At 41.6% G+C, this 26,235-nt stretch overlaps 1 protein-coding gene across 18 annotated transcripts in view; it reads right to left on the bottom strand.

Annotated features, from left to right (window-relative positions):
* The window catches only part of SLMAP (sarcolemma associated protein), a 362,537-nt gene that overhangs the window by 214,960 nt on the left and 121,342 nt on the right, over positions 1-26,235 (bottom strand). For all 18 annotated transcript variants that reach the window (XM_029600936.1, XM_029600935.1, XM_029600939.1 and 15 more), the window contains exon 2: positions 21,148-21,295. In XM_029600936.1, the coding sequence (XP_029456796.1) occupies positions 21,148-21,295 (148 nt within the window). The remainder of the gene's footprint in view (positions 1-21,147; positions 21,296-26,235) is intronic.

The following is a 26,235-nucleotide window of genomic DNA, read 5'->3' as shown; positions in this document are numbered from 1 at the left end:
ATGTGAAGTGTTGCCATTGGTGGCACATAGCAAACCCTGGGTGCCAGACATATGAAAGAGTCCATGGCTCCACCTGCCAATGGCTACTGATAGTGATCAAGAGTCACTACAATGATGTTCGATGGCTACCATGGTGAGTGGCAGCAACCCAGGCGCTTGATGATCACCCATGGTACATGATGGCAACCCAGGCATCCAATGAAGACCATGGCATTTGAAAGCAATCCAAGCACTTGATAACTAATATGGCACAAAACAAGCAGACAACAGCGCCGATAGCATCCAAGATGCCCACAGTGCTCGATAGCATACATGGCACCTAATGATGTCCATTGTGCTCAATGTTGAAACACCTAATGGAGCCCCTGACGCTCAAGGGCAAGCAAGGCCCTCCATAGTGCTTGCTGGCATCCATAGGACTTGATGGCACATGGTGCTCAATAGCATCCATGGTGCCCCATGGTGTCAAAGAAAATGGCGCCCTCAGCCCTTGATGGCAGGGGTGGCACCAGGTCCTTCGATGGCACCCACAGTGGCCTTCTCAACAGTGCTGATGGTGCTCATTTGCACCTCAGATACCTGGCGTCAATGGCATCTACAGCACTGGAAGGTACCCGTGGCAAACACCGGTGCCTCTGGTACTTGACCTGATGGCACTGATGGTGTCCATGGTGCTTGATGGCAGTGGCATCAAGGGCTGCTATGCCACGATACCCAATGGCATCAATGGTGCCCCACAGTGCTTTATGTAGCCCGTGGTGCTTGCTGGCATCGATGGCACTCATACCATCAGTGACACCCATTGATCGATGGTGTCCACGGCAGTTGCTGGTACTGCAGGCACCCATGGGGCACAATGGCTTCTATGATGCTCAACTGTGTCAATGGTGCTCCCAACGCACGAAGGCATCCTTGGACCTCAAGGGCAATCAAGGTGCTTTAAGGCGTTGAGAGGATCCATGGTGCTCAAGGGCGTCCATGGCACTCAATGGTAGCCATAGATCTCAATGGTGCCCCCAGTGCTCAAACATGATCGTGGTGCCCCCTGTGCTTGACACTCCTGGTACCATCAGTGCTCTGGTACAGATGTGCACAGGCAAATGATGCCGGGCATGGCCCTATGGTGCAGCAGCAAAGCTGATCGCCCAGGTTCATCCTCTCTACAAATGAGATGCTGTGCCAGATCAATCTAACAAACAGGGCACCACCACCAGCCAAGGGCACCAACCAAGGAAACTAGTTCCCAGGAGTGTGGGAAGGATGAGCTCTGCTCCAAAAGAATATCTGGTCCTGAATTCCTTCACAGTTTGAGTCTCCGTCTATGCCCAGTGGTCAGACAGAACATCCTGGAACTCCTGCCCAGGTAGGAACTCAGTACCCAAGCCAGAGGCCTATTCTGACCACAATGGACTGCGCATTGCCAGTCTGCCCAGGCACCTGGCAAAGGCAAAAAACAGATGAGTTGAAGTCATAGGAATAAGCTGCAGATGCAGCATTATTTATTAAAGGGAAAAACCTCTGTCAGCTGCACTGGGCACGAGACCCACCATGAGCCGACAGAGGTGCTACAAAGAGAGAAAAACCAAATTAAACCTAAACTACCACAAGGGAAAAGAGGGAAAACAAAAACATCAAGGACTGCCTGAAAAACAACTATTTGCAATTCCAGAACTGTTACAGCATTAGCAGTGATGAAAGCAAAGCTGAACTCGCAACCACATGGCTATGCGGAAAAAGAAAGACTGAGGGATTCTGCCCGAGAGACAGGGAGGTGGCTACAGCTGAACATGCTCAGTAGAGCATACTGAAAGCTCTAGAATCTTTGATATCAAAGTTCCTTGCTGGATTCCTTCAGATGATGTCACCCATGTGTGAGGACTGCCATCCTGCTTGTCCTCTGAGAAAAATGACTTTCCAGAGGCCTTTCAATGCTAACAAGGTTTTTGCTTCATCATAGCCATTTTCTAGCAGCAGGCATCCCACACATGGCACAGGAAGACAAATTTGCAGGCTTCACAATGCTAGCCAATGATAACGAACAAAAACAGGTTCTGGCATGCATACACAAACTGTAACGCCATCCTTGCAGCAGAGGAAAACCAGAGCTTCCCAACCCCCGTGACCCCTTCCCTCTCTAATGGAGTTGGTCCCCCTGTTGATCAAACTCAATGTTATGGCTTTTAGGTTGGCAAAATATGTGGTTTGTAAGGAGGCAAAAAGTAATTTCTGATTTTTTATTTATTTTTTTTTGGCATGGTTTTTCCCATTTCTTGAAAGTACCTGCCTTTTGCATTCAAGGCACAGCTGCAATTCCTTGTTACTCAATTTATTATATAGTTGGCTCATACCTTTTCACTGATAGCTTTAAGGCAAATTACATTCAAGTATAGTAAGTATTTTTCCCTTTGCTCCGAGGGCTAACAATCTAGGTTTGTACCTATGCTCATTTAACAGTGGTGAGACAAAAAATTGCTTAGGAAGTGTGACTCCGACAGATAATGGGCACTTTGCAAGCCTTGCCTTTCCTTCATATGACTGTATCCCTGCCGGGGCTAGCATCAAATAAGAAGTTGGGCAAGTTTAGGCTTATCCATAACCTGTTCCATCCCTTAGGTAAGTTAATGATCACACAGATCCACGGCTATGTGTATAGTATGCTTTCCTAGACTATTGTTGCTCCATAACCTGTGCTTAACTTTGAAAAGTTCTGTTCTCTTTCCACTGGGTAGTGAAGCCACTCTCACGCAGGAGAAATACTATAAGATACCTGGACAATTTTCTTTTTTTTTGACCCAGCAAGTTTACTCCTGCTTCTTTGGACTTCAGCTCAATAGAAACCAGAGCTGAGATCCGGCATCATGAGCCTTTGTTTGTAACTGCCCAGTGATTTCCCCCTATTTTATATCCCTTCCCAACTTACTAGAGTTCAGCCAATGCAGCAACAGTTGTCAGTTAGAGGCCATGTATTAGGGATCCTTCCAGAACCCTGCGATCATGGGCCTAAATCTAGCCACTAGAGGTTGCCATTGCTCAATGACAACCCCCCCCCCCCCCCCAAGGGCTGTGAATGCTGCCTCGGCAGCATCCTCAGCTGACCTGGAGAGCAAAAGACCTGAGCCAGGAATCAAATTTTGGTCTCTCCGCAAGGCAGTGCATAGCACTGCCACTCAGCCGGTCCTAGACAATTTACTTTTTGTCAATAAAGATTTTAAGGAATACAAAAGAATTTTAACCATTTCTGAAGGGGTGGAGGGGCATTTTGGTATCCTTCTAGCGCAAGATAAATCAGAGTAACCAGTTTGTACCCTGATGTTCCTCAGAATTCAGCTACACACATAGAGGCAATCACCTTTAGGCTTCCGCAAGAAAAGCCATTGATAATGAAACTCACTGACTGTCATGAGATTTGCCAAGAAAACATAGTAGCATAATAATGATGGCAGACAGAGACCAAATGGTTCATCCAGTCTGCCCAGCTAGTGGCTTATGGTAGTAACTGCCGCATTATGCAGGTTACCCCTATGCATTCTGATAAAGGTAGTAACTAACGCACCATACAGGTTACTCCCATGTGTTTTGTTAAGGGTAGTAACTGCCATTCCAATGATAAACAATATGGCAGTTTCAGTCCCCTTATGGGCCTACTTAGCTTTGCAAAATGGGTGCAATTTTATGGTATTCCCAATCTACAATCATATACAAACACCTAACCAATGGAAAATATACATACAGATACAATTTTTTTTTTGACAAAGCTTTATACACATTTTATTAAAGCAGGGAAAAAAAAATGTATCTGTATATATTTTCCATTAAAAAAAAAAAAAAGCAGTAGCTTAAACATACATAAATTATATAACATCACCTATCCCATTCATACCTCATTCACGCATTAATAACATAAATTGTGTTTCAATATTTAAAATGCAACTCACATATGTTATACAAAATTATATGCCAATATTACAAATCTTTCTCAAAAGAAAAGACACTGCTAACACATTAAGTGAACCCATCATGAAAAAAGTTCACCTATTATAAACAAATTTACCCTATTCTAAATTAAAAAAAACACGTTTCAAGAGTGAAAACTCCTCAAAAGAAAATATCTTCCAAAATGTCTTTCAAAAATCTCTCAACTATATCAAAATCTTCTCATATCAACATGATGCACCTTCTTCTCATTCATGAAGATTCCTCTACTTTGATGATTATATTACAAGGGTCACCCAAATATTGCGAAGCAATGCCTCTCGCTATTACAAATGTCAAATACTCAAAGCGAAGCTTCTCACATCAGAAACGATCCTCCCCTACAAGGGACCCTCGTTTCTCCCTACCAGGCTTCTTCAGGGGGATGAATACCCAACAGGCATAATAAACAAAACTCTATTATTCATTACATATCATTACCACATTTAAATTTAAAAATGAAAAAAATAATGGTTATCACAAATGGCCTTCCGAGTCTATGCTGAACAGTTTTTCATTATTGGCTCCCAGTTCTATTCCATATTCCTGACATTATTCCCGAAGAACTGCCAAAACACAAAACCAAATTTAAATGTATACCAAACTCATACTTCTAATCACTATATAACTATAATATATTGCTTACAATTATTCTCAGCTTTTCAGAAGAAACCCAAAGAACACTGCCTTCCATAAACAACCGAACGCCACCATCATCTGTAGCATTCTGACACTTACACGCCTCACATCCTCCCAACCTTATATTTAAGTATATCAACCAATCAGAAACTGAAAACACATATCACATAAGAGGCATTTAATCTATCCTTCATTGATTCAATCAAAAGAAATCACAAAGGCTGACCATTCTATATCGCTATTAAGTAGGTGCCAATGTCTGCCAATTATAAATAAAGCGTTGTTCCCATTCACACAACCTATGAGAAACAACGCCTCCCCCCCCCCCCCCCCCCCACCATATACATCATATCATTGTTTAATCAAAAAAATGTAATATCCTTAACTGTGTGTGATGTCAAAATCCAATGGGCAACAAGAGGGGCATTTTCCTTGAATGAAGCTTTGTACATAAAGAACATAAAAACATGAGACAAGATACGCAGGGTAAGCCCAGTGGTCTAATTGAGTCCAGCATCCTGTATCAGACAATGGCCGATGCAGATCGCCAGGAATTACCTGACAGATCCATTTCTTGTTGCTCACTCTCAGGGATAAATAGAAGTTTTCTCAGGACTACTTGGCTAATGATTGTTTATAGCCCTTTCTTCCAGGGACTTGTGCAAGCTCTTTTTAAAGCCAGCTATACTAAATGCCTTGACCATATCCTCCAACTACAAATTTCAAAGCTTATTTTTCATTCAGCACACACTTTCTCCAATTTATTTTGAATCTGCTATCCTTAGTTTCATGAAGTGTCCCCTGGTTCTAGTACTAGTTGAAAGGGTAAATAGATATTCCCTATTTATTTGTTCCACACCATTCGATTTTATAAAGGTTAGGCACTTAGCACTGGCACTGCTGGTAGCCCCAGATGTCATCACTTCATTAGGTGACAAGGGCAATCAAGGATGACTTAGCCATATGAAAATGCTTCTATCATCTTTCAATGGGTGCACCTTCAACAGTAAAACTGAAATGTTTACCTATGAACTAAAGTGAGGGGTTTGGCATCTATCAGGAGGAATGGTGTGCTAAATTCCTGGCTAAGGCATGGAGCCGGAGTGATTGTAATTAGGGACTTCTGGTTTCTTAAGTTATTCCCACTGTGGTTGTGTTACACATCTGGGGCAATAAGCTAAGCTGCAAAAAGTGTCATGTTCAGGACAGACAATATTGTGGCTATGAAAGTTGTTGACCTTTTGTCCGTACAAAGTCTGGTGAGCCTACTTAAGAAGCTAGGGTTGCACTCCTTGTAGGTTAATATCACCTTTTGTGTCTTACATGTCAGGAATATTGCTGACTCACTTTCCCATTTAAAATGGTCTGATGTAGTAGGCCAGATTGACAAACTAAAGAGTAGCAAGTCACCTGGACCGGATGGTATGCATCCCAGGGTACTAAAGGAACTCAAAAATGAAATTTCTGACCTATTAGTTAAAATTTGTAACCTATCATTAAAATCATCCATTGTACCTGAAGACTGGAGGGTGGCCAATGTAACCCCAATATTTAAAAAAGGCTCCAGGGGTGATCCGGGTAACTATAGACCAGTGAGCCTAACTTCAGTGCCGGGAAAAATAGTGGAAACTATCCTCAAGATCAAAATTGTAGAGCATATAGAAAGACATGATTTAATGGGACACAGTCAACATGGATTTACCCAAGGGAAGTCTTGCCTAACAAACCTGCTTCATTTTTTTGAAGGGGTTAATAAACATGTGGATAAAGGTGAACCGGTAGATGTAGTGTATTTGGATTTTCAGAAGGCGTTTGACAAAGTCCCTCATGAGAGGCTTCTACGAAAACTAAAAAGTCATGGGATAGGAGGCGATGTCCTTTCGTGGATTACAAACTGGTTAAAAGACAGGAAACAGAGAGTAGGACTAAATGGTCAATTTTCTCAGTGGAAAAGGGTAAACAGTGGAGTGCCTCAGGGATCTGTACTTGGACCGGTGCTTTTCAATATATATATCAATGATCTGGAAAGGAATACGATGAGTGACGTTATCAAATTTGCAGATGATACAAAATTATTCAGAGTAGTTAAATCACAAGCAGACTGTGATATATTACAGGAGGACCTTGCAAGACTGGAAGATTGGGCATCCAAATGGCAGATGAAATTTAATGTGGACAAGTGCAAGGTGTTGCATATAGGGAAAAATAACCCTAGCTGTAGTTACACGATGTTAGGTTCCATATTAGGAGCTACCACCCAAGAAAGAGATCTAGGCGTCATAGTAGATAATACATTGAAATCGTCAGCTCAGTGTGCTGCAGCAGTCAAAAAAGCAAATAAAATGTTAGGAATTATTAGGAAGGGAATGGTTAATAAAACGGAAAATGTCATAATGCCTCTATATCGCTCCATGGTGAGACCACACCTTGAATACTGTGTACAATTCTGGTCGCCGTATCTCAAAAAAGATATAGTTGCAATGGAGAAGGTACAGAGAAGGGCAACCAAAATGATAAAGGGGATGGAACAGCTCCCCTATGAGGAAAGGCTGAAGAGGTTAGGGCTGTTCAGCTTGGAGAAGAGACGGCTGAGGGGGGATATCATAGAGGTCTTTAAGATCATGAGAGGTCTTGAACGAGTAGATGTGACTCGGTTATTTACACTTTCGAATAATAGAAGGACTAGGGGGGCATTCCATGAAGTTAGCAAGTAGCACATTTAAGACTAATCGGAGAAAATTCTTTTTCACTCAACGCACAATAAATCTCTGGAATTTGTTACCAGAGGATGTGGTTAGTGCAGTTAGTGTAGCTGGGTTCAAAAAAGGTTTGGATAAGTTCTTGGAAGAGAAGTCCATTAACTGCTATTAATCAAGTTTACTTAGGGAATAGTCACTGCTATTGATTGCATCAGTAGCATGGGATCTTCTAGGTGTTTGGGTAATTGCCAGGTTCTTGTGGCCTGGTTTGGCCTCTGTTGGAAACAGGATGCTGGGCTTGATGGACCCTTGGTCTGACCCAGCATGGCAATTTCTTATGTTCTTATGTTCAAGTCCCTAACTCAGCTGCTATCAAAGGAATATCTGTACCCATAGAAATATGGTGGTTTAGCCCACTGACATCTGGCAAGTGGACCTAAATTCTGCTCAGCACCAGAGTATCTACATCATGGCAATTTCAGGCACTTTGCTCTCAAAGGGATGATGAAGTCTCTCGGCTTATTCACCAGTACAAGTGCAAGGTATTGTTAAGGCGCCCAATGAGCTCCAGGTTATCAAGGATTACCTTACTCCCCCGCACAATCAGGGGCAAGGATCCCTTATACAGTTCTGCAGTGAAAAAGATGATGCATGGGTGGGTCAATTCTCAAAGTAAGAAGGTAGACAAAAGGTGACCTATCACATACAACTATCTGGGTTACCTATTAAATTCTTTACTGGAGGTATGTTTTAGATTTGAGACATGCCTTTTCTATTGTATATTCTCACTTGCAGTTTTAATTGCATTTAGGGTAAATCAGCTATCTTCAGTAAAGATAATAGGCAACAGAGTAATATGTTGGACATACATATTAGTATCTTCATCACCTGAGATTCCTCGTGCTCATATGATTGTTGCACCTGGGTAGCTATAGTCAAGTTAGTGGAGGCAATGCATGAAATACATCTCATGCATATTCAGTATGGTTATCTTGAAAACATAACCGGCTTGCGGCACTGGAGGATCAAAGTTGCCTACCCCTACCATTGTATTTCCTCTAGAACATGTAGCAATTGTAGGATGACCATTCATATTTATAAGTCTGAGATGGATGACCTTACATTGCCCAAAGGGCTCTGCTTGCTCTTTAACCTCAACAAGTACCACGTGCTCTAGCTCAAAGGAGAACCTTTCCTCTTGCTACATGAAAGTGGTCTTCTGCATTCCATTTTTTGGTTCAAAGGAATACTAAAAAAAAAAATAAAATAAAATAAAATGTATGTATAATTTGCTACCACATGGTATTTGGTTAAAGTCTAATTATTCAAAATTCTGCAAAATCATGAAGGCTTAGCTTTTTGATCGGGCTTTCAATTGATTAGTGGTATTTTTATCTGAATTAGATTTTTTTTTCAATTTAAATGTTTGCCTTATGTTCAACAATAGAAAGGGGTAACAGAAATCATAGGAAATATGAACATAAATACACAGATTGGAATCTCAATAGTCTTCACTAATAAAAAGGAAATAGGAGGGTGCTAAAAGAAAAAAAATAAAAGGAAAATGAAATTCTTGAAATATCAAAAACAAAATGAGATTTTACTTAATGAGTTTATCTAACCAACCACCATATACTGAACGTCTGAGAAAATTATTCTACCCTTATCGGCAATAAAAGTTTCCAAATGCTTGGGATCCATGAAAATACACATTTTGCTGGAAGGTAACCAGGCACCTAAATCAAGCACTTGTTGTCTCAACTGAATAAACTGATTCCTCCCGAGTGTTTCATGCTACGTCCAGAAAAACCTGTACCTTCTGACCACAAAATAGGAATCCTTTACAGACTAAAAACTTTTGAAAGACCCAGATTTTATCTTTCTCAGCGCAAAAGGAAACAAGTAGAGTAGCCCTCAAAGGAATATCATCTATCCAAGCTTCAAGAAAAGTAGATATATTGGAGCTCTCATAAGATAAAACATCCACACCCCCTTCTTCCCTGGTTTCCCCTTTTAGGTTTAGGTAAAAATTCATTTTTGAAATAGCCATCTTCCTATTAGAAGGACAACTCAAAATTTCAAGAATATATTTATTAAACAATTCCATTGTTGAGTAGCCTAGTCATAGGAAAATTGAGAAATCTTAAATTCCATGATCTCTGAACATTCTCTAGTAACTCCAAATGATTATGCAATGAAAGAATCTTTAATAAAGGAATTCCCCGTTGACTGGAATAAGGAGACCCGAGGAGTAGAAGCAGTCACTGTAGACTCAAGGGAAGAAATCCAGGTCTTACAAGCTTCCAATTTAGCACTGGATTCTCCCAGAATTTTAGAAAAGTGTTGAACTGAGGTAGACGTCTTGTCCATCTTAACCATCCAACAGTATTACTTGAGATGGTTCCAAAGTATCCTGAGAGGGTGAAGAGGAATTCTGTAATATCCCTTCCTCTTGAATAGAGGTCTAAAAAAACTATTGATCCTTCTCGAAAAAATAAACAGCCATGGTTCTCTAAGGAGCTCCGTACCCTGAAGCAAAATCTAAGACAGAAAGAAAAAGAATGGAGGAAGAACCCCAACCCCCACTCTTTAACCATATACAAAGCCGCCCTCCACCATTACAGAACGACAACGCTTCGAACAAAAAGAGATTTCTATGCCCACCGTATCCACGATATGATATTCGACGTGAAGGCTCTTTTCTCATACGTATTGGAACTCACCAAAACTGCTCCCTCTACTATTCCAGACAATACAGCCAATGATCTGGCCTTATTCTTTCAGAACAAAATCTCAAACACCCTAGCTAAATTACCTACCAGCCCAAACTCACTGTCTCTGGATACCCTCCACCGACCAAACACAGACATAAGCTTGGAATCCTTTGATCCTACCCACACTACAGAGGTGGAAAATCTGATAAAAAGACTGAAACCGTCGACCCACCCTCTGGACCAAATTCCGTCCAAATTTCTGATTCTCATACCAGAATACATCTCCAAATATCTAGCTGATATTATCAACTGTTCCCTCTCACAAGGAATATTCCCAGACGCTCTCAAATCGGCCACCCTTAAACCCATACTCAAAAAACCGAACCTGGATTCGGATGACCTCAACAACTACCGCCCCATTTCAAATCTCTCGTTTGTAGCCAAAATCATGGAGAAAATTGTAAATAAGCAGCTTTCAGATTACCTGGAGAACCATAATATTCTACATCCGTCACAATACGGTTTCCGAAAAGAACACAATACCGAAACCCTCATCATCTCACTCCTTGATCAAATTTACATCGGTTTTGACAAAAGACAATCATTCCTCCTAGCCCTTCTTGACATCTCTGCAGCTTTCGATACTGTAAATCACAATACTCTACTAAACCGGCTATCAGATATAGGTATTGCAGGATCAGCTCTTAGATGGTTCGACTCCTTCCTTAGCAATAGAGGCTATAAGGTTAAAACCAATAACAAGGAATCCTCACACACTAACGCCCCATTCGGAGTTCCCCAGGGCTCCTCCTTATCGCTCACCCTGTTTAACATCTACATACTCCCTCTGCCATGTACTCTCAAATCTAAAGCTTAAGTTCTATATATATGCAGACTATGTACAAATTCTAATCCCCATATCCAAGTCACTGGACTCAACACTCAAATTATGGAACTCTCATTTACAAACGATCAACCATCACCTTTCAAGCATTAACCTGGTGCTCAACACTTCCAAGACTGAACTATTGCTAATCACCCCAGAAGGCAGTCCCTTTCATAAACAACTGCATTCTAACATACAAATATCCCACGCCCAAGATCTTAGAGTCATAATAGATAGTCACTTGAACTTAAAGCAATTTATAAAACATACCACAAGGGAGTGCTTCTACAAGCTACAAGTACTCAAAAAACTCAATCCGCTCCTATTCCATTACGATTTCAGATCTGTCCTTCAAGCCATTCTTTTCTCCAAGATAGACTACTGCAATTCCATCTTGCAAGGTCTACCGGCTTCTACTATAAAACCTCTCCAGTTGCTCCAAAATGCAGCGGCGAGAATTTTAACAAATACTAATCGGAGAGCGCATATCTCCCCCATTCTAAAAGATCTTCACTGGCTCCCAGTAAACTTCAGGATCCTTCATAAATCACTGACAATTATCCACAAAAATATTCACCATCAGACCCCATTAGATCTTTCACACCCTCTCAAACTACACTCGACGACCAGACCCTTAAGAGATGCCTACAAGGGATCCTTACATGTTCCCCCTATCAAAATTGTACACCACTCAAATATCAGAGACAGGACATTCTCTATCACAGGGCCCTCCATCTGGAACGCCATGCCTCCGGACCTCAGGCAGGAAACATGTCTACTAACTTTCAAAAAGAAACTGAAGACATGGCTGTTCTGCCGAGCCTTCCCCGCCACTAGCCCAACAGCCTGATTTAGAACTATCGCTTATGTAAATTAAACAAACGCTAATCATGCTCACAAGTCATCATGAGGTCGGCTCCTTGTCTCCCTCCCATATTCCATTGTATATAGTAATTCATCTTCGTTCTCCCCCTCTTTTTTTCCTTCTCCCAGTTAAGGCATCCTTGTTATAATGTAACTTTATGCTCCTTTAAATTGTCACTTGTTGATTGGTTGGTTATAGTTCTGCTTAGTTCGATGTAAACCGAGTTGATTTGATTTGTATCAAGAAAGTCGGTATATAAAAGCCTTAAATAAATAAATAAAGAGGTAGAGTCAGATAATACACCAGATAAATTAGTTTGTGGAGGCCCAGTGGTCTCAATGAACTGACCTGTGGGTTGTGGTAGTGACAGACTCTGGCCCAAGCTCATGGAGGCCCCGGAACTAACCGAGGTTTCTCCACTCATGCCCATCGTTGGCTGTTGTACCAGCCATCTCACACGGTCATCCATAGGCCCATAAACTGGCACTATGCTTGGTGAAGAGATCCATGGCTTACTCTTCCCTTTCTTGCCCATATGACCAGTGCCAGAGCTCTTGAAAACTTTTCATAAGGGGCGTGTGGCTTTCAAGCCATGCCACTGAAAGGCTCTTGATGTAGGCATTGGTGCCGGAAGAATGATATCAGCAAGAGATCCGAGGAGGGCAAAGGAAGATAGAATAGCAGCTTTTCCAAGGCTTGATGTTACTGGCTACCTCTCCTACTGTACTGGCAGTAAATTTCAGTGAGCACCACCAATAAATGCCACTGGAAGGCTCTTGATATAGGCGCTGGTCTTGGCAGAATGACGTCAGCAGGAGACCCAAGGAGGGCAAAGCAAGATGAAATATCAGCTCCTCCAAAGCCCAATGTTATTGGCTACCTCTCCTGCTATAGCGGCGGTAAGTCACAGCGAGCATGTCCCAGTTAATTTTATTTTTAATTATATTTATTATTGTAATTTATGTAATTTTGATTTGTGCTGTTTTAGAATTTTTATTGTAGTATTGTAAATTGCTTTATTTGAAAAGCGGTATATCAAACTGTATTAAACTAAACTAAACCAGTCATAGGCCTGGATAAATGTTTATATCGCATATACACACTTCAAATTGAAGATGTGGCAACAATAGAATTTATAGGTCTGCCATAAAAAAAAAAAAATCATCATCATCATAGACATATATAGATGGAATACGCAATTATACATATGGACAGGGTACCATTAGTTTCAGTATCCCATACCCTAAATTTAAAATAATGTTGGTTTTCTTCAGGTACTTCAATGGTGTCCTACAAAATATGAAATATGCCACTGAAGCATTAGTTAGGTCCATAGATAAGCAGTTTAGCCTTATCAACAGCCAGATAACCTTTTTCTGGATGGGTCAGTGAATGATGCAATTAGGATCATTTAATGTCAGTCTTGCTACTTCTCTCAAAGGATTGAGTGATCATAGTTAAACACACAAGACTAGGGATGTGCAGAGGGACGCCATACGTTGCATTCGGGATTCGTATTCATCGGGGGGCAGATACGTTGCATTCGGGGGGGCCCCCCCGATACGTTCATACGTTAATTCCTATTTGTTTCCCCGCTAAAATTAAATTAACTACAATCCCCCACCCTCCTGACACACCCAAGACTTACCAAATCTTCCTGGTGGCCCAGCAGGGGTCCGGGAGCTATCTCCTGCACTCGGGCCTTCGGCTGCCAGTAATCAAAATGGCGCCGATAGCCTTTGCCCTTACTATGTCACAGGGGCTACTGGTGCCATTGGACAGCCCCGTCACATGGTAGGAGCACAAGATGGTGCCGATGGCCATGTGATAGGGGCTGACCAATGGCACCGGTAGCCCCTGTGACATAGTAGGTCAAAGGCTATCGGCACCATTTTGAAACCGGCAGCAGAAGGTGTGAGTGCAGGGGATGGCTCCCGGACCCCACGGGAGTTTTGGTAAGTCTTGGGGGGGTTTGTTTAAATTGGCTCCTTTAGACGACCGAATAATTGGGCGAAGATTCGTTGTATTCACGGGGAATCACGATACGTTTCGCTTCTCCACGAATACAACGAATAGGGCCCTATACGTTGCGGATTCCCAATTCGTAGGGAACGAATGCACACCCCTACACAAGACTATCTAGTTGATTAAGAGAAGCATTTTCTACTTTGAAAACCATGAAGTTATCATCTTTAAGAATATAAGAAATTGCCATACTGGGTCAGACCAAGAGTCAATCAAGCCCAGCATCCTTTTTCCAACAATAGCTAATCCAGGCTACAAGTACCTGGCAAGTACCCGAAAACTAAGTATATCCCATGCTACTGATGCTAGTAATAGCAGTGGCTATTTTCTAAGTCAACTTGATTAATAGTGGGTAATGGACTTCTCCTCCAAGAACTTATCCAAACCTTTTTTAAACCCAGTTACACTAAATGAACTAACCACATCACCTGGCAACAAATTCCAGAGTTTAATTGTGCATTGAGTGAAAAAGAATTTTCTCCAATTAGTTTCAAATGTGCTACATGCTAACTTTATGGAGTGCCCCCTAGTCCTTCTATTATCCGAAAGAGTAAATAACCGATTCACATTTATACGTTCTAGACTGCTCATGACTTTAAACACCTCTATCGTATCCCTCCCCCCCTCAGCCATCTCTTCTCCAAGATGAACAGCCCTAACCTCTTCAGTCTTTCCTCATAGGGGAGCTGTTACATCCCCTTTATCATTCTGGTCGCCCTTCTCTGTACCTTCTCTATTGCAACTATATCTTTCTTGAGATGCGGCGACCAGAGTAATAACATAAAACACTTGTATTTTTGTAGACAGCAAGTGTGGGTCCGCTCTGGAAGAAATAGTGGAATTAAGAAAAGATGATTAAGGTGGAAAACTCTTTGGTTACAGGATCATGAGTTTAAGTTTACATGGATAATCCTGTCTCTAACATAATAACTTCACTTTGAAAAACAAAGATGTCTTAATGAGTCAGCAAATGAGTCACTTATGTAGGTGGTTCTGAATAGCATTGTTACTAAGGAGAAGAACAGGTTTTTACAGATGACGGTTTCATTCAAGGAAAGAGACAGCCATCGTTTCAAATGTAAGGCTTCATTAAAAACCTGTCAGCATTTTTATACTTGTGAGCTCTCATGCTGAACACCTCTATCTCATTGTCTCTCTCTGAATGGAAGTGTCATGATTTGGGAAATAGGCAACTGAACTAAAATGTTGCATAAATTATATAGACCCTGCAACAAATAAATATCAACTCTGAGAAGTTATTAAAAGATCCTTATTTAATCATCTCTCTATAAAGACTGTTATAACACAAGACAAAGGGCACCACCATTAGATTCTGTAAGGAAAAAGTATATACCGGTAGTTTGGTGATTATATTGCAATTTAGCTGCATATTATATTAATATACAAAACAAATTAGTGTGGATGGAATTTGGGTCCCATTAATGCCCTTGAAGACAGACTTAAATAGGGCAAAAAAGTACACATTGCTCCTGTCAAGACATTTTAAAAATATATTTCTTTATTCCAGGGCATCTTATAAGTAATAAGCTAAATATAGTGATACAAACATAAGGTGAAGAATGCAGATGAACTATATGAATCTCAGTCTGAAGAGATGAAGCTTAACATAATTACAACTGCTGCTATTGGACATATGGTGTGCTGTATGGTAGTGATACATTTTCAGGTATGATATCCCTACCCTAAAGAGCTTACAATCTAAGTGTGTACCTGAGGCAGCAAGAGATAAAGTGACTTGTCCACAGTTATAAGAAGTGTCAGTGGGGGAAGTGAGAACTGAGCCCTTATTTCCTTGGTTCCCAACCTACTGCTTCACATCACTCCTTGAGGTTTGCCTTGAAATTTGTATATACACAGGGCCCAACATGCTCATTGCCACTGGACAGAACACAGCACTGTGCTCCAATTGACCGAAGCAGCAGGTATATATTATATATTACTGGAATACAACTAACATCCGAATCAACACTTTTTCCTTGCAAAAATACAATTATAAATTAACTATTTGGGAATGTTCTTATTTTAAGATTTATTTTTTTTTAGAACTACTGCTGGGTCAGACATCACTCATGTTGGATTATTTATGTAAGAATCATCCAACTGGGCACTATTAAAACAAAGTGTCCCCCAAAAAAGAACTGTATATGCTATGGAAAACTTCATGAATTTGGTTTGCTCTAAGCTCATCACTACATCCAAGCGTCCCTAAATTTACTCACTCAGATTTTAGTCTGGACAATTTTTCATGGGTGAAAAGATTAGGGAGTGCTCTCATCGAAATGTACAGGAAAAATAACATTGGTTCCATCCCAATTTTATGTAGAACATGGAGGATAAAACCAGAATCCACAGACTTGTAGTTCGGGCCACAAGTCTCAAAAGTTATTTCTCAAAATAAAATATATTTAAGAAGAGAAGAACAAAAAAATTGAGAGAAAGCAAATGTGTATTCTAAAGCCCTTTTATGATACGAAGATCATGTTTCTTTAGTATAACTTTAAAATGGCTCCCAAATTTAACATTTGGGAAACAATAGCTCATTCTATATATTTATCTACCTAAATATCTATATAAAATGGTAAAGGGTTTTGCATGTCTGGCTGGAGGGTTTGTGATGCCTACGTCTTGCCATCAAACACTGAATGGACACTCATGCTGATTAGTTAGTGGGTTACCAGAGGAGCGGGTTGAGTTGCTAACTTTTAACACCTGCTAGGACCAATACTTTTTTTTTTTTTTAAATTTAAAATATTTCTTAACCACAGTATCAACCTTTCTAGGCAACTCACAATAAAGCAACCAGAAATATAATAAAACATAGCATATATATAATAGAAATAACAGATGTTAAAAATGCAATCATATATATATATACACACACACACACATATATATATATATATATATATATATATATATATATATACACACATACATATACACAAACATATATATATTTAATTTTTCTTGTTGTTCCTGTATTTAAGTTACATATATCTATTGTATAGACAGGAACATTTAAAACATTTATATCTGCCATTGTTTACTATATATATATATATAAAATGGACTACTACGGGGTTGTGCAACAAAATTTAAAGAAAAACAAAAATCTGAAAAACAAAAAGGATAGAGCAAGCCCATTTTGTTGCTTATCTAGCCTATCCTTCTTCTTTACTAGCTGGGTCAGTGGGAGAGCCTTCACTATATCACTGCCCTGCTTCCATAGACCCTGCTCTCAAAGCAGACAGAAGGGCGGGGAGAACCCAAAGACATGCACATCCCCTATACAACGGGCCTGAAAGTCTATATTTCAAAATAATGGCGACTACTTGTGTCTGCTTCTTTAAGCTGAACATTTTCTGCAAGATTTTTTTACCTATTTGTGTTGTGACCTAAAAAGCGTTAAGAGCTTTTAAATATCTCAAGTTTACATTTCTCAGTAATTTATAATTTCTTAGAGGGTCTCTAGATTAAGGCAAGCATATCATAGCATGGTAGTAAATGTCAGCAGATATCATGTGAGTACTTGTCTCTAAAAACTCCTATTGCACTGCAGGTCACGGACTCTGTTGTGAATATTTGTTGCTGGGTACTGAAGACAAAACTCCATGTTGGTTGCCAGATAGGCATTCCAGTGACAGCAGCTCTCATTATCTGGCTGCTTGCAACAAATGTCACCTTAACAGAATGGTGTCCTAAGTCTCTTATACCTAAAATCATTATACTGTTCCTTAAACTGCTGGCAGATGCTGTTAACTAATATTTAAGTGAAAACCCTGCTACTTGGTCAATTAATTACCATGATGCAGGCCACATCCTGTATTTTCACCCAAAAATTATTGTTCTATATCAGGGGTGGCCAACTCTGTTCCATGAGAAGCACAAACAGGTCAGTTTTCCAGGATATCCACAATGAATATGTATGAGATAGATTACCATACAATAGAAGCAGTGCATGCATTTCATACATATTTATTGTGGATAGCCTGAAAACCAGGTCTGTTTGTGGCTCTCTAGGGTCAGAATTGATCACCCCTTCTCAATATAATAGTTTCATAACCAATCTAACAGTTTTGCTTAAATACAATAATGGGTAGCATTCCTGGTGAAAAAGTAAAGACACTATATTCTTTCTAAACAGTCAAAATTCAAGGTTTAATAGGTATTTAACCTGTAAAGCTCTGTTCATATTGCATGATGCGGTAGTTACTACCATTAATAGAAGGCTTGGGGTAAACTGCACGGAGCAGCAGTTACAACTATAAGCAGCTTGCTGGATCATTTGGTCTTTATCTGCTGTCATTACTATGTTACATATACATAAATAGCATTTTATTTATATATCTAGACAGATGTATATGGCACTCTTCTCAGAATACCTTACAATGGATTAACAACGTACAACATAAGCAAAGCACATAAAGCACTACAATTCTTATTTCTGTAGCACTAGTGTACACAGAATCGTGCAAGATTATTCATAGTTACAATGTCCAAAAAGGTGAAGTAATTTGCTTAGGGGCCAATGCAATAAATTTTGCGGAAAGCGGGCGCTGACTTTTTAGCGCCCGCTTTCTTAGCACAAGCATGGCGCCCGCAAGGAGGGCGCCATGCAATATGCAAATGTGGGGGTCACGCTAGCTAACGCGACCCTGTGGCGGCTGCCGGTTATGAAGACCAATGCCGGTAAACATGGCTTCAGTTTTCATAACAAACTATCTACCGAGGTTTGTTTTTGGTTTTTGTTTTTTTTATTGAAGTACCACCGAAAAGCATTTTTTTCTGCTTTTCTGTACCTCTTCTACGTGCGCTCAGCTATTAATGCCTGCTTCAGGCAGGCGTTAATATTTGAGCGATAAATGTGCGTCTGAGACGCACATTTATTTTTTTTAATGCGGAGTGAATGAGTAATAGCCTCATTCACGTGCATTTGCATGTAATGAACGCTAACTCATTCACTCAGCGTCGGATGCATTAAATAGGCGCTAATCCCCCCTATTGCATTGGGGGTGGATTAGTGCCTATTTAACCCGCGTCCGACAGCGGGTTAAACAGTGCGCTCATGTGAGCGCACTGTATTGCATCAGCCCCTTAGTGACAATGCAGAGAACAAGAAAAAAAAGAACCAGGGTTTCCACTTTCACAGTGTTATGCTCCAACCACATTACATGCTGCTGACAAAATCTTCCTCCATTATGATTCAGTACCTTTTTCACCTGGACCTGATCACAGTAATCTGAAGGAAACTAGACTTAAGATAGTCCTCTATTCACAAAAATCCATACATTTATCAGAAACAGCAGCATCCATACAATGGAAACTTCCAGTTTTCCTGGTCCAATTTTTGCTGTAATGCAGATTTAAAAAAAAAATATATATATATAGGGGTAGATTTTAAAAGAAGCACGATCAGCCTACTTTTGCTTGAGCATCAGACTCAAGCAAAAGTACGCTGGATTTTAGTAGATACGCGCGGAGCCGCGCGTATCCACTAAAATCCTGGATCGGCGCGCGCAAGGCTATCGATTTTGTATAGCCTGCGCGCGCCGAGCCGCGCTGCCTCCCCCCGTTCCCTCCAAGGCCGCTCCGATTTCGGAGGGAACTTTCCTTTGCCCTCCCCTCACCTTACCCTCCCTTCCCCTACCTAACCCACCCACCCGGCCCTGTCTACACCCCCCCCCCCTTACCTTTGTCGGGGGATTTACGCCTCCCGGAGGGAGACGTAAATCCCCGCGCGCCAGCGGGCCTGCTGCGCGCCGGGCCGCGACCTGGGGGCGGGTACGGAGGGCGCGGCCACGCCCCCGGGCCGTAGCCACGCCCCCATACCCGCCCCCAAAACGCTGCCGACACGCCCCCGGAACGCCGCGACGACCGGGCCCGCCCCCCGACACGCCCCCCTCCGAGAACCCCGGGACTTACGCGAGTCCCGGGGCTCTGCGCGCGCCGGGAGGCCTATGTAAAATAGGCTTCCCGGCGCGCAGGGCCCTGCTCGCGTAAATCCGCCCGGTTTTGGGCGGATTTACGCGAGCAGGGCTCTGAAAATCCGCCCCATAATGTATCATAAAAATAAAGTTGGGAGAAAAAATACTATTTAGGAGCACAGCAAAGTCAGTCAGCACTTGTATTCAATTGACAACCATGATGCAGGTTCAAACTTTGGACAAATCCCGGCTTTAGTTTAGAACACAGAATGTGTCGATATTATAGTGCTATGCTTAACACAGGACTGCTCTGCTGATCCATTATAACTAGGGCTTCTGATAGTCAGTTAAAACTGGTAAAGCCCGATAAATCCAGATATCAGCTTTAACTGATAAACTCTATAATTTGGCCTTTTCTGCCGCTCATATTCTCTCCCGGTGCCATCCCTGGAACAAGTGAAGCCTTCCAGCACGCCACACCTCTCACAGACTCTGCACAGCACCTGTACTCCCACCTTGGTCTCACAAAACAAAGCATAGGATGCCAAAAGGCATCAGCTGTTCCAGACAGGTGATGGAGGAGGAAGGTGGGACTGGCTGGGTAGGTGAGGGAGTAGGTGACCTGACAACTGGAAAGTTTGGGGGGGGGAGGGGGGGGGAACAGCTGGCATGTTGGAGGGATGGGGAGGGCTACGGTCTGGGAGAAAGAACTGGTTAGCAAGCTGGGTCGGGAGTGGGGGAGACTGACTGGTTGACAGTTGATAGCTACTAGGGGGATAAGGAAACTACCTGGCTAGCTGAAGGGATAGGGACCCAGGCCTCTTCATATCTGGCTCATTATCTGAGTCAGGACTGCTGCAGCCAACATCTCTGAACCTTGGGGCTCACAACTGGTCTGCCCACAATAAATTATTGCTTGCAGGACAGAGATGACGTAGAAGGACCACAGAAGCTCAAACTGACTGTGAGCTATGCAGTTCAGGACTATCAAGCAGCCCTGAATCAGAAAAACAGCAGCAACATTCATGAATTAACCAAATAAATTACCCAAGGAAAGTTGCCACAACAGAAAAACACTGTTTTAGCACTCACACAGAACCCCTAATCAGCTAGAAAATAAAAAAAACCTACATTTACATTTTCTAAACACTTTAGACCAGAAGCCCTAATTATAACTTAAGCACTTCATAATTAGCTTGCACTGACAATTCAGAAGAAACTTAGTGTGTGGATATTACACAGTCACTACGTAAGAGCAACACACACACACCAGGCCAGAAATTCTCCATGTTTCCCCTTCCCATCCATAAAAAAATACATCTGGCTAAAATAAAATTACTGGTTTAATTTAAGTGATTGGTGAAGCAATAGCAAGAGGATAAAAAAGGATCCATACCCTTACCTTTCCGAGTGTTCTCGGTCACATCTACTCCAAACTGAATAACATCACCAGAAAGAATCTCACATGGTGGACTTTCCTCAGACCCTCGACTCAATCGCTGACTATTTATAAAAGTTCCATTACTGCTCTTAGTGTCTTGAAGGTAAAACTGAAAAACAAAAGAAAAAGGAAAAAAACATTTCAAATTATAAGCAGACTATACGTCTCTGATGAATTAATTAGGCACAAAAGAAAGTGATTCATAACTTGCAACATTTTGATTTGATATAACAATTCCATAATTATTTATATCCAATGTACTTAGCAGCTGCTTGTTAAAGTAAACCCAGCTAAGATCTGCCTGAAGACATACTTCTGTAACACGTTCGCCACTAAATCTCACAGAATTCAGCTTTCTGTCCCCGTTCATAATTTATTTGTATAGTTTCACACAGCATTGCTCTCGGACCACCCAGCACAAAAAGTCTTTCATTGCACCCAATCATGTGTTTATATAACTTATACAGTATTGTATATACCATCAGTTCTGTGCAAAGATATAATAAGAATTAGCCTAAAGCCTGGATCTGTGATGAAAGAGATCCAATTCTCTCTCCCCCTATCTTCTACACTTATGAAGCCATAGGCTAGATGCAAGAATATAACACCAACACAATTAGACTAAAGGTTTCTGTAGTGGAGATTTAAAAAACTGTCTGGTAGATTAACATTTTAGTCCTGCGGAGCGTCCTGTTCTCGGCGAAAATGAAGGTCCCCGGTGCCACTGGATGTGTGCCGTTCGCCGAGAAAATGAAGGCCCCTGTGTGCCGCGAATAGCGTATGCTCCGCTCGTGGTGAAGATGAAGGTCCCGGTGAGAGTGAATGTGTGAGAAAGGGGAGGGGGGTGTGAGAGAGGAGAAGGGAGGGAGAGAGGGGAGGGGTGAGCAGAAGGGAGCGAGAGAGAGCATGGGAGGTGGAGAGAGAGAGAGAGAGAGAGCAAACTTGCAAGCTGGTGTGTAAGAAAAAGGGATCCTGTGCACTCCAGGAGAGAGGGGGTGCCAGCATGGCCATTTGGCTTGGGCCTACAATGTCCAAGGGGCCTACTTTTGTTAGGAAAAATTTTTTAAAACAGCTAAATATATCTATTTCTAACATGTATAAATAAAGATTTCAATTGTAATTGACAAATTTACGAACACAAAAGCTCGTAAAGCCTTCTAAATACAAATTATTTGGGAAATTTAGAAAACGATTTCTCTTAAGTATCACATCAGAACCTTACATAGGGGCCTACTTTTCTTAGTTGGCACGGGCCTAATTCCTGCTCTATCCAGCCCTGATCCTGTCTTTCAGGCCGATGGAGCACACTTTTAGCCGGCATTTGGACACGTGTTTGATGCGCTAGCTTTACCCCTTATTCAGTATGGGGTAATAGCACGTCCAAAACGCGCGTCCAACCCCCCCCCCCCGAACCTAATAGCGCCCGCAACATGCAAATGCATGTTGATGGCCCTATTAGGTATTCCCGCGCGATTCAGTAAGTTAAATGTGCAGCCAAGCCGCTGACAGCCGCCGCTCCTGTCCGAAAAGAGGCGCTAGGGACATGCTAGTGTCCCTAGCGCCTCTTTTTACCGCCGGGACAAACAAAGTTATTTACTGTATCACGCACACAGGAGAGTGTCCTGAGCACGCGCTGGGAAAGCGGGCGCTTGCCCGCTCTCCCGCGTTTTTTACTGTATCGGCCCGTTTGTGAGGGTGCTAGCCAGTGTATGTGTGAGACAGCCTGAATAAAGCGGTGCATGAGACAGAGACATAGGTAGCCTGTGTGAGGATGTATATGTGCGAGAGAAAGGGAGCTTGTGCGGTTTGTACGCAAGAGAGAGGGACCCTGTGTGAGAAAGTGAGGGAACCTGTATGAGGGTGTGTGTATGTGTACTAGAGAAAGGGAGCACAGAGAGAAGAGAGGGAGCCTGTGTGAGGGGCAGTACTGAGAATGGGGTCAAACTCTGGGACTGGCAATAGAGTGTAAGGGGGTTGAGAGCCTAGAGGTGACGGGGCGAGATACTGGCAGGTGGAAGAGTTGGGGCCTGAGAGGGCAAAGTGGCCAGGGGAGTAGGGAGAGCGAGTGGAAGGGACACTCTTACAGTGAATTTCTAGGGAAATTCTGCTCAAAATATTTAAAATTCTGCATCTCTAAGTAAAAACATTTTTCTGTATTAACTTAAAACGTAATTACTTAAAGACTGTCATGTAAATTGTGTTATTTTGACCAATATAATGGTTGCGGAATTTTGCAGAATTTTAAGTTTTTGTGCGCAGAATTCCTTCAGGAGTAACATTTATACATGAGAGCAACAATGATTTGGAGGCAACACAAAGGCTTCCTACCAACAGTACAGAGATTAAATGATCTCACCGAAGTACAAAGCTATGGAACCAGTTACACCTAATGAGCCTGCATCTGCCGAAGTGGACTCTGACCTCAAAACTCATGCCTCAATAAATTGGTTACTTTATAAGGTGTCATCCACCTCTTGTCATTTTTGCTACACCAGACCAACATGGCTATCCCTCTAAATATCTAACGAGCCATGTTATGTTATGTGTACGTGCCCAGCGCTGCCTCTACAGGCTGCTGTGATCAGCAAAAGGGAGCTTGTATCACCATGAGGCCACTGTAATAAAACCCAGGCTGAAATTGGAGTTAAATTTTAGCGCAGGTTTTACTTAATGACCGTGTTAACAGGGGCCCTGGTAGAATGCAGTAAGCTAATGGGATACAAACTGAGGAGTTACAAAAAAAAAAAAAAAAAGCATGCTAAAATGTGTTAACCTAAAAATTTGCACTAAATCAGAAAGGTGCTTTAAAAGAGGAGGCAAGTTTATTTATTTTATTTTTATTTTTAATTTTTATATACCGGAATTCCTGTATACAATACAAATCAGTCCGGTTTACATGGAACAAAAAGATTGCCCTGGTCTGGGAGGTCAGACCGGGGTTTTTTTTTACAAAGAACATTGAACAATAACATATAATACATTCATAACATGAACATATTTTTACAAAGAACATTGAACAACAACAATAAATCCTTAAATATTTTCATAAATTAACTTAAAATTAGGCCAATTAGCATGTTGAACTTAAATTAAACGTAAGATTAAATTGAAATTTAATTTTGCATAGAATTGCATATTATTAACTATAATACAGAGTATTCCCAAGTTCAATCAGGATAAGGTGCTTAGTTACATTCTGGAGATTGGAACGCTTGCCTGAAGAGCCAGGTTTCTAACTTTTTTTTTAACTCTGGTAGACTGGGTTCGAGGCGTAGGTCTGGGGGGAGAGCGTTCCAATGGTGTGGTCCTGCAGTTGAGAGTGCTCTTTTTCTTTGTAAGCGCTTCTGATGGGTCTGGAGGATAGGTGTGGACGAAGTTGAGTTTGGAGTGATATAGGTGCGATGTTGTGTATTGATTTATGAATAATGGTGAGGGTTTTAAAAAGGATTCTCTGTTTGATGGGTAGCCAGTGGAGGTTGCTCAGAATGGGGGAAATATGTTCTCTTTTATTGGTGTTTGTTAGGATTCTAGCAGCGGCGTTTTGTACCATCTGTAGAGGCTTGATACTGTTCGCGGGGAGGCCAAGTAGAATTGCGTTGCAGTAGTCGAGTTTTGAGAAAATAATGGATTGTAGGACGAGGCGAAAGTCATTGAAGTGAAGGAGTGGTTTTAATTTTTTGAGGACTTGTAGTTTATAGAAACAGTCCTTGGTGGTGGTATTTATAAATTTTTTTAAGTTAAGTTGATTGTCAAGCCATGCTCCTAGATCCCTGACGTTTGAGGAGAGATAAATGTTTAATGAGGAGGGTTGCAAAAGGCTGGGTGAGTAGATACGTGGGTCTTGTGAGATAAGTAGCATCTCAAGTTAAGGTTGGAGAGGAGTTGTTTAATTGGTTGTAAACAATCCTCCCAGAAGGAGCAGGATTTTTGAATAGATTCTGTGATGGGTATGAGGATCTGGATATCATCTGCATAGAGGTAGTGCGTAAGCTTGAGATTTGATAGCAGATGGCAGAGGGGGAGGAGGTAAATGTTGAACAGGGTGGGTGAGAGAGATGAACCTTGTGGTACGCCTTGGTCTGATAGGATGGGTTCAGATTCCTTATTGTTTATTCTGACCTTGTAGAACCTGTTTGATAGGAACGATTTAAACCAACTGAGAGCAGTGCCTTTAATTCCTATGTTTGATAGTTGGTCTAAGAGTTGTGAGTGGTTTACTGTGTCGAAAGCTGAGGATAAATCTAGAAGAACCAGTAGGTATGATTGTTTTTTCTCCAGATTCAGAAGGAAGGTATCCGTGAGCGAAAGCAGTAGGGACTCTGTGCTTAATGATTTCCGAAAACCATATTGTGCAGGAGAGAGAATGTTGTGTTCCTCGAGATATTCGGAAAGTTGTTTATTGACTGCTTTTTCCATCAGTTTGGAAATCAATGGTAAGTTCGCAATGGGTCTGAAGTTTGCTGGGTCAGTGGGTGATGCGTTTGGTTTTTTCAGTAGTGGTTTAAGAATTGCTAGTTTTAACTGATTGGGTACCGTACCTTGGGCTAAGGAGGTATTAATGATTTCAGCAATGGGTTTTGCTATGGTGTTTGGGATGGAGGTGAGCAAGTTGGTTGGTAGAGGGTCTGAGGGATATGCAGCTGGTTTGATTTTTTTGAGTATGTTTTCGATCTCCATGGCAGATGTGGGTTCGAATGCCTCTAGACTAGCATTCTGAGTGATTTGGTATGTACTCAGAGGTGTTAGTGGGGCGTTGTGGGTTGTAAGAGGTAGAGTAAGGTTGGAGATTTTTGTCTTAAAATAGGCAAGTGTTTGAAGCTGGAAGGAGTGTGAACAAAATGACCTTGCATGAAAGGCACGCCAACTGAAATCAAAGGGTAAGCTCGCTGGAACACACAATTACAGACATTAGGGATGCACAGTACCTAAATGCAATTTCCCATTCCAGTGAGCATACCCTTTGATTTCAATTGGCATGCCTTGCCCAAATGGTCTTGCATGCGAAATTGTGCCCAAGTTGGAATGCCCAGTTGCCAATCTTGCATGCAA

The sequence above is a fragment of the Rhinatrema bivittatum genome, chromosome 4 (genome assembly GCF_901001135.1).
Source record: "Rhinatrema bivittatum chromosome 4, aRhiBiv1.1, whole genome shotgun sequence".
Classification (NCBI taxonomy): domain Eukaryota; kingdom Metazoa; phylum Chordata; class Amphibia; order Gymnophiona; family Rhinatrematidae; genus Rhinatrema; species Rhinatrema bivittatum.
This window is presented reverse-complemented; position numbering and strand designations above follow the sequence as displayed.